The sequence below is a fragment of the Scylla paramamosain genome, chromosome 20, assembly GCF_035594125.1.
Source record: "Scylla paramamosain isolate STU-SP2022 chromosome 20, ASM3559412v1, whole genome shotgun sequence".
Lineage (NCBI taxonomy): Eukaryota > Metazoa > Arthropoda > Malacostraca > Decapoda > Portunidae > Scylla > Scylla paramamosain.
In genome coordinates, this window is record NC_087170.1 from 12,753,995 (window position 1) to 12,763,742 (window position 9,748).

Consider the following 9,748-nt stretch of genomic DNA (forward strand, 5'->3'; position numbering starts at 1 on the left):
ATGTTTCAAACCTTCCCCTTATGTTCATTTGTATTTGACTGTAATTCATCCTCCACTTTTCTAATATACTGCTATAACACCCTCCTCCTCCTCCTCCTCCTCCTCCTCCTCCTCTCTTTCAGTTCGTAGTCTTCACATCTTCACTTCCAGCATCCTTCCTTCCACCCACAAACTCTACCCATTGTTAGTTTAGAGTTTACAGTTTGCTAAATTTGCTCTTCCATTTATGCTGTCCTTGAATTTTAACTTCCTTCTCCCCTTATCCATTTATAGTTTGAGGGATGGGGGTGATGCGGGGAGGGGGAGGAGCCTTCCGCTATGCCCGCCTTTCTCTAATGCGAGTAATTAGTGTAGAGTAGTGAAATGAAAGAGCTTAACAAGGGACCTGGGAGTCTTACTGGTTGTATTTGTAATCCCTGCTCTTCCTCTTAACTCCCCCTCAAATTAAAATTATTGTCAGGGTTATATATATATTTGGATTTATATACGTATTTAAATCTTCCTCCTTGGTTGGACCTATTAAAAATTGTACATATTTACACGCCACTAAGATAAGTTCAGATTTTTTCTCACTACCTCCTCCTCCTCCTCCTCCTCCTCCTCCTCCGTCAGCAGTACTCACGTGACTTTGAGCGGGGTTCCCTAGGGCCGTCCACCGTCACCTTGATCGCCTTGTTGTGAGGTCGCTACTTGAGGGGGGGAGGTGCTGATGGTGATGGTCAGGAGGAAGCTTTTACCTGGCGACAACAAGACGAAGAATGATGAGCAGAAATAAACAGATAAAATAAGTGTAATTCGTACTTTTACCTGACAAGGACAAGACGGAGAAAGATGAGTAGAAATGGAGAGATAAATGTGAATAATCTTACTTTTACTTGATCAGGAATAAATGAAGAAAGATGAGCATGAATAAATAAATAGATAAGTTATCAATTTGCACTTTTGCCTAACCGGAAAAAAAGAGACGAGAATAGATGAATGAATGATTGTAGTGGAAAAAAAAGGGTTGCAATATAGAGGAAGTCTGAGAGAGAGAGAGAGAGAGAGAGAGAGAGAGAGAGAGAGAGAGAGAGAGAGAGAGAGAGAGAGAGAGAGAGAGAGAGAGAGAGAGATTCTACAGTGGCAGTGGGAGAAAGAGTGAGAGGGTAGAGGGAGAGTGGCTGATGATGATGGTGGTGATGCTGATGGGAGAGATAAGGGTGCGGTAGTAACCAGACCCACACACACACACACACACACACACACACACATGGTGACGGATGGCGGCTGTGTATGTAACTGACACTTCACCATTACTGTCCTCTGCGGCACACACACACACACACACACACACACACACACACACACACACACTGTCCTCGGCGGCACACACACACACACACACACACACACACAGGCCGCTCTTAGCACCTCAAGTCTCGGGTGTCGCACGGGCAATATTTACTCATCAGCAACTCTCAGCCTATCTCAGTGTTGTCATATGGCGCTCCCAGGATTTACACAGTGGACTGTCTTGCATCTATACCCATATTTCTATTGCTAAGAGAGCTACGTGTGCCTGTCTGTCTGTCTGTGTACCCACATCTGTTAGTAAGAGACTAGGTTTGTCTGTCTGTGTGTCAGTCTGTATACTCAACATCATTATTATTAACAGTGTTGCCTTTGTCTGTCTGTCTGTCTGTCTGGCGCCTGTCATTCTCACGTTTTCACAGCAATAAGAGAATTTATGGATAAAACTTTTAGGGCAGAATTTTCATAAAGCTGGACGCAAAATTATTTGTATTCCTTTTTAATTCTTGATCCGTTTGTTTTTGTAACCTGGCGGACCTTCAAGTACCTCTGAGCCTTTTTAAAGTAAGTATGTTATTGGTGCTGTTATTACTATTAATTTTTTCTTCAACTATAATGTTCTTACTGAGATCAACGTTTTTCATGTTTGTCTTGACTATGTGTGTGTGTGTGTGTGTGTGTGTGTCGGGCGCCAGGAAGGACGCGGCGGCCTTGTGGTGACTTCTTGTGTTTTGAGTCGTTTTATTAGTGAAGGCTCAGGTTGCCCTTCGTGGAGTGTTTACGAGGCAGCTTTATATCCCCGCCACTCGCGTATTTGTCCCGCCGGTGGTGAGTGAGGCGACTTGTATTTGTTTATTTATCATTTACATCTTTAAAGGCGACGATCATTCTTATTAGTCTTATCCGTTTTAAATTGTCCGTTCAGTTTAGTTTATATTTGTTTACTATAATGTTATGTCCTTCATTTGTTATTCTTACCTTTAAAAGCAACAATTATTTTCATCAGTCTTATATATCTCTGTTTAATTTCACTGCCATTCATTCACTATATAATTTAATATCCTTCATTTCAGAGCTGCAGACTTCCCTCCCTCCATTTATTTCTTATTCTTGTCATCTAATTTAATATCCATAATTTCAAAGCCGCAGATTTCCTTCCCTTTCTCTGTTTATTATTCTTATCTTTAAAACCAAACAATTTTCCATAATACTATTTGTTTATTATCTCTATTTAATTTCCTACCCATTCGTTTAGTAGCAAACTTCTTTTCCCTATCCCTCTGTTTCTTATTCCTACCTTTATTCTTCACTATTTAATTTCTTATCGTCCTTCATTTCAGAGCAACAAACTTTCCTTCCTCCCTGTATTTCTCATTTGTACCCTTGTAAACGATATTCATTTTTATTTTATCAATTTTATCTGTTTGTTATCCCTTCATATTCATTCGTTTATCTAATTCCACATCCTCCTTCATTTCAGACCTGCGGACATCCGTCTCCCTCTCCCTCTCCTTGGTGATACGTAAGTGTTAAAATTAAACTCACCACTATTGGTCTCGCCTCGTCTCAAGAAGCAAGGCGGGGCGGGGCGGTGTGTGAAAGTAATGCTTGCTTATTGACTTATCATTATTAGTGTTTGTGTTTGTGTTTGCGTTGCCCCGCCAGTAACATCAACATCTGACGAGTCTTTCCCTGCATGTTTGTTTATCTTTTTTTTTCTTTGGTCCCTTGTAGTTTTAATTTTGATGTTTATTAGTTTTTTTTTTTGTTTAATTGAATCGGTCTTTTTTTTGTTTTGTTTTATTTGTTTTTGTTGTGTGTTGAGCTGGGTAGAGTGTTTTAGATCAAGGCGTGTTTTGTTGTGGGTTACTTAGTTCTGAGGTCACCGTTAAAGCTACTTGCTGGTTGGTACTTTTTCTTGCGTTCACCTTGTTTATTCATCAATGTACTTATCTGTTTATTTATTTTTTTTATGCGTGAAGGAAGTGACCAATGGCATAAAACACTAAGAGGAGAAGGAGAAAAAGAGCGCTACTTCACTACTCCCGACAAAGTTAAACGTAAATTTTCAAAGCGGAGGACAGTTTAGTTAAGTCTGCGGTGATGGGTTAGATTAAAGCTCTATAAAGTTAGATTTAAAAACAGAGATCGCAAGAAATTAGTTCACAGGTAGAGGAAGATGACTGGAATAGACTCTAGTCATCAGGTTGTTGGTGCTGAATCAATAGGAAGCTTTACAAAATCAGATGAAATTATAATACAGACAGTTGATAATACAGGTGTGGAGGTTGTATAGAGGGACTGCCACGTGTAGGCCTGATGGCTTCTTGCAGCTTCCCTTAACTTCTACCAAAACTAGAATGACCCACCATGACACCGAGACGTTCTAACATGATCCAGCCTGAATTTGCATGACCCAGCGTGACCTAGCGTGATCAAACAACCTAGCGTGACCTAATAAGACTCAGCGTGACCTAACCTACCCCAGCGTGATCAAACTTAACCCAACGTGACCTAAGATGCCCCAACGTGACCTAAGATGCCCCAGCGTGACCTAGCATGATCCAACGTGACCTGACATGACCTAGCCTAACACAGCGGCGCGTGACCTACCTCTGCCTGACCTGCCGACGAAGCGCAGGTCGTTAAATTTCGCCACCTGGTCCTTGATGATCGCTGAGTTGTTACGAAGCTCAGCGCAGCAGTTCTCGTCGTTACCTGCGCGTACCGTCACCACTGTACCGTCCTGCACCGGGCCCAGGTACACCACTCTGGGGGAGGGGGAGAAAGAGGTGGTTAGCTATGAGAGAATGGAGGGGGGAATTGTGTTATCTTTGGGGAGGAATTAAGTTTGGGAGGAATGGGGACTAGGAAATTAAGGGAAGAGGTTGTATTTTTGGGGAGGAATGAGCCAGTCCCCAATAGAAATCCTAGGTAATCCCTTTAATCCTCAATATATTCACATGAAAGCGTTGGGGAGTTAGATACACCCTTCCTTCCTCCCCAAGCGTTAATCCTCAAGAAATTCCCAACAAACCCCCCAAAATATTCAATTGAAGGCGTTAGGGAGTTAAACATTCGCTTTTTATAACTCCTCCTTCCTCCCCAGCCCCTAATTCCCCACAAATCCCCACTATACTCACTTGAACGCGCTGGGGAGCGTCTTGTTGGAGCGCCAGTGGGGGGGAAGAACAGTGCAGATGATATTAGGGGCACCAGTCCTTACCAAATCACCAGCAGGCTCCCCCCCCATCATGAGCCCCCCCAACATGTCCGCCCACGACCGCTCAGCCCCGCCCATGCCGCCCCCCACGCCCATCACTTCCCCCATGGCGACGTCGGAAAACATGGTAGGAATGGGTAATGGTGGGGGTGATGGGGTGGTGGGATGGGGAAGGGTGATGAGTGAATGGTAGGGATTAGGGAAGAAGGAAGGGGAAGAGGAAGAGGGGAAACTAGTAAAGGGATTAGGAAGAGGAGGAGGAGGAAAAGGAGGAGGAGGAGGAAGAGGAGGAGGGTGAAGTAAAGAAGAGAGAGAGAGAGAGAGAGAGAGAGAGAGAGAGAGAGAGAGAGAGAGAGAGAGAGAGAGAGAGAGAGAGAGAGAGAGAGAGAGAGAGAGAGACTTTAAAAAACCATGTTGTTTTTGTTCACTAGAAATATCGTTCGTCAAATCACTTGTATATTTTTTTTCTTGTAGTTTTTGAATGTATATTAGTAATTGGCCTCCTTCACATAGTTATAAGTTTGCAGTTCAAGAATTTTCGAGCACGAATTGTATTGAATCAGTCCATTTCTGTCAAAAAAAGGGAAGAAAAGATAATATTTTTTCCTCTAGTTTCTATTTGGTCACTCGGTAAGTTTCCTTTAAATTCGTGATTCCAATGTAGATTTTTTTTTGTTTCTTTAGTTCTTTGTATGTATTTATGCTGCAATGGTTCTCACTCGCTTTAGTTAATATATTCCTGTTTTTTTGTTTTTATCTCTCTCTCTCTCTCTCTCTCTTGTCTACATTATTATTATTCACTTTTTTATGTAATTCCTATAGTTTTTCGTACCTGTCCGGGCCCATTATTCATTTTTCTTCGTTCAGTTTACGCAACAACAAATTTTCAACGTGAGATTATTTTTTTCTGTTCATTTATTTATTTGCTTATTTATTTCTTTATTTATACTCTGCAGGACTCTACTCTTTTTTTATTCCATTTTATTTAGCTATTTTCTTTTATTCAACGTAATTTTTTTTTCAGGCATGCTTACGTTTACCTGCGCTCAGTTTTTTTTTTTATTTATTTTTATTTTATCCAGCAGTGTCATTTTTTTCATTTATTTATTTATCACTGTATAGTTTTCATCAGAATTGATAGAAAAAAAAAGAAACGTCGATTGCCTCAGGTGTGTGTGTGTGTGTGTGTATGTGTGTGTGTTTGATTTTTTTGGGTGGAGTGAGCTGTTATCGTTTTAGTTGATTGCTTTACGTTACCTGCCGGATGTTGTATTTCGTTTTGGTCTTTAATATTTTAGAATCTATATTTTCTTTCCTCTTTTATACTACAATGTTTCGCTTTTCCTGTATTATTCTCAACACTGCTGCTTTGTTTTTGTTTTGTGTTGTTGTTTTTTTCCTCCTGTCTGATTCTGTTTTCTTTGAGTGGGAGATGTTAAGATATTCAATATTCACTCATTATTCAGTCAGTCATTTACTTTATTCGTGTTCTGGCGGTGAGGAGTGTATAAAGTCTTAGGTTTAGGTTAGGTTTTTCTCTTACATCTTTCTTTAAAATTATGTTATTGCCTCTGGTTTTGATCTCTCCTTTTCCTGTTATTATTTTTTTCTCGTACGGATTTCTATCTTACCCCCCCACCCTTTTTTTCTTTTAACGCATTTCTCCCTTATTCATTTTGTACGTATATTTGAACATTTATTTCTTAAGGTGTCTTCAGAAAGGTCTTACAATACCGGGACATTCTTTTTTTTCTGATATTTTTCATATATATATATATATATATATATATATATATATATATATATATATATATATATATATATATATATATATATATATATATATATATATATATATATATATATATATATATATATATATATATATATATGTATATATATTATTTATTTATTTATTTATTTTTTGGAGTGTTCGAAAAGTTATTCTATTTTTACTATTCGATTTTTTTTTCCTTCCTGTATCGCAGCGTTTTGTTTTTCCACTCTCTTAACGCCCCTTCCTTTTCTTCCTTTCTTTTAACTTTAACTGTTTACTAATTCCCAATCATCACTGCCATTTCCCCTCCAATATTCTACTTTTTTTTTTTATCTTCCTTTTAGATGTATAAAGATTCTGTTCGGTGTATTTACTGCCGAGAATGATTAGATAATTTATTTTCCTCTTTCATAACGTCCATCTTTTTCTCCTTTTTTCCTACTAATTTCTTTTCATCACTGCAGTTTTTCCTCCATTATTCTACTTTGTTTCCTCTTTGTAAGTGATTGTAAAGGTTTTATATCTTCATTTTTTTCTTTTTCTCCAAGGCAATATTTTATTTTTCCTCTCATAACGTCCTTTCCTTCATTTCTGTCTTGTTTTACGATTTGCTTACATGCAGTATTCTTCTTTAATCTTCCTTGTGGGCCACCTTAAGGAACCTATACAGTGCATGTAATTTTGTGAATTATTTCATATTTTGTTTTCCTCTGCTTTCTTTCCCTCGTTTTTCTTTTCTTTTACTAATTTCTTTACATCACTGCCCCTTTTCTTACAATCTTCTACTTTAATCTTCTTCGTGGATGTATAAAGCTCCTGTGCGGCGCCTTTAGTGATGTGAATGATTTAATATTTTGTTTTCCTCTCTTTCCTTCGTTTTTTCTGTTTATTACAAGTTTATTTACATCACTGCCCCTTCTCTTGCAATCTTCTACTTTAATCTTCCTCGTGGGTGTATAAAGCCTTTGTACGGTGCATCTGTCGCTGTGAATAATTACACATCACACGGAGAGAGAGACAGTATGAGAGTCAGAAAAAAACACCCCTGAAATTACGTTCGTTCTAACACACTTTTTTTTTTCCCTCTGCAATTCTCTATTTTTCTCTCCCTGTCATCACGACGCGGTATGTCGCGGCCCACCAACCACCTGTTAGCGCCGCGGCCAGGTGGGAGGAGGTGGAGGTGGCGGGAGGAGACGTGGAGGCTGCGGGGATCAAGAGGAGGACAGGAGGTGGAGGCGAGGGAAGTGGAAACATCGGTGGGAGTCACAACCACTAATTTCCACTCGTCACTCTCACTCAACGTCACACCGCGCGCTCACACAAGGTCGTACACTCACACGCTCACGCACACACACACGTACACCACTCCGCAGCCACAGCACACATCCACTGCGGCGGGCGGTGACTGAGCGTGGTCGTCTTGCGGGCCTGCGGTCTGCCACTCAACCCTACCAAACCCCGCCCACCCCTACCAGAGTCCCGCCCACCACCTCCACCAGACCCCACCCCTCCCCATCCACGCTATCCTCCCCATCACCCACCTCATCCCTAACCCATCTTACCTCCCTAAATATTAACCTTTTCCTATTTCATCATAATATTCTAATTTTTTAAGCAATTTTTTTGGGATTTCAAAGGAGTGAGATATAGGGAGAGTAAGTTATTGAGGGAGGGAGCAGGTTACTCTCCCAGCCAATGAAGGGAGAGTGCGGTGAGAGGCCCCGCCCCTCACTGCTCTCCGTACCTCAGTCACCACGCCGACCGCAAAGGAAGACCGCGAGGGGACCAGGAGAGTGAGGGAGAGAGGGAGTGTGGGGGAGTGAGGGGAGCAGGAGAGGGAAGGAGGGAGGGCGACAATGGGGCGGTGTGTGTGTGTGTGTGTGTGTGTGTATCGGCGCTAAGATGTCGGGTGTGTGTGTGTGTGTGTGTGTGTGTGTTTATTTTTTTGTCAACGCTTTATTAATTTGTTATCGTGTTTACTTGACAGCTAAAGATTGTAGAGGTGGTGGTGGTAGCATTAGTAGTACTAGTAGATGTTGTTGTTGTTGTTGTTGTTGTTGTTGTTGTAGAATATAAATAATTTGATGCCTTCTGAAAATCACGCTTTTTTTTTATAAATTTATTGTTCTACCGAAAAAAAAGTATTGGAAGAATTATTATTTTCCCTTTGTGTGTGTGTGTGTGTGTGTGTGTGTGTGTGTGTGTGTGGCGCGCCCGTGAGATTGGAGTGGCCAGGTGAACACAGGTGGCAGACAGTCTCTCTCTCTCTCTCTCTCTCTCTCTCTCTCTCTCTCTCTCTCTCTCTCTCTCGCAGAAATAAGTGTTTAAAGGTTCAGAAAACAGTGTTTGTGCCGAGCGTGTGTTTGTGTGTTTGGTTAGTTTGTGTGTCGTCCTTGAGGAGAGAGAGAGAGAGAGAGAGAGAGAGAGAGAGAGAGAGAGAGAGAGAGAGAGAGAGAGAGAGAGAGAGAGAGAATAAAATCTATACTTATCTCACTCGAACATTTCTTTCTGCTTTTTTTTTATCTTTTACTTATTATTATCATTATTATTATTATTATTATTATTATTATTATTATTATTATTATATCTATACATATACCCTTTAGTTTTAACATATTTCTTATTCCAATTATATTCATGCATTTTTTTTTTCCACACATTTTCATTTCTGCACCAGTCCCACACTTCATAATGGGAAAAGGAAAGTAGAGGATATTTATTTAGTTTCCGTATTATTTGATAGCAAGAGAAGGGAAAGAGAAGTTGAAAATTATGAAGTGTAGAAGCAAAATAGGAGAAAAAGAGGAAGAGCAAACTGCACAGAAGCTAAATATAATAAGAATAGGGGGAAGAGGGAGAATGAATAAGTAGCAATGTTAAGTAAGGAATGAGGGAATGAAGTAAAGGGGGAAATAAACAAACTCGTAAAGGGAAATAGGAATAAACTTGAAAGCGGAAAGGAAGAGAGGGAAAGAGGGGAAGTTATTACGAGTTGAAGTCAAAGGGAGGAGGAGACGGACGAAGAGGAGGAGGAGGAGGAATGAGGAGGAGGAATGAGGGAATGAAGTAAGGAAAATTAAAATAGACTAATAAAAAAGGAAAATAGGAATAAACTTTGAAGAGGAAGAGAGAGAAGGAACAACGTTACGAAGAAGGAAGAGGAGGAGGAGGAGGACGAGGAGGAAGAGGAATATGCAAAGAAATACAAAGGAATACAAAGGAAAAACAGACAATAACAGCCTTACTGGACATAACCATACTATCAAGAAGAAGAAGAAGAAGAAGAAGAAGAAGAAGACGTTACAGAAGGGGAAGTAACCACGGGGGAAGAAGGGGAAAGATCAAAGGAAGGGGAAAGGAAGGAGAGAGGAAAGGTCAGACTGGGTGAGGGAAGGGAGTGAGGGAGGGTAAAGGGAGGGTAAGAGGGGGCAGGGGGGGCATCAAAGGGCGGCTCG

The 9,748-nt window shown here is 40.5% G+C and overlaps 1 protein-coding gene and 1 long non-coding RNA gene across 3 annotated transcripts in view; one reads left to right on the forward strand and one right to left on the reverse strand.

The window, feature by feature from the left end:
* The window catches only part of LOC135110354 (uncharacterized), a 36,968-nt gene extending 36,180 nt beyond the window's left edge, over positions 1 to 788 (forward strand). The window contains exon 3 of one of the 2 annotated variants that reach the window (XR_010273212.1): positions 613 to 788. This is a non-coding gene — a long non-coding RNA (uncharacterized LOC135110354). The remainder of the gene's footprint in view (positions 1 to 612) is intronic. The other variant, XR_010273211.1, reaches the window with a different exon arrangement.
* The window catches only part of LOC135110353 (runt-related transcription factor 3-like), a 38,667-nt gene extending 30,787 nt beyond the window's left edge, over positions 1 to 7,880 (reverse strand). The window contains 5 exon segments of the mRNA XM_064022606.1: positions 623 to 680; positions 682 to 737; positions 3,904 to 4,061; positions 4,434 to 5,083; positions 7,655 to 7,880. Coding sequence (XP_063878676.1) covers positions 623 to 680; positions 682 to 737; positions 3,904 to 4,061; positions 4,434 to 4,639 — 478 coding nt within the window. The 5' untranslated portion in view covers positions 4,640 to 5,083; positions 7,655 to 7,880.
* Between the last annotated feature and the right edge of the window lie 1,868 nt (positions 7,881 to 9,748).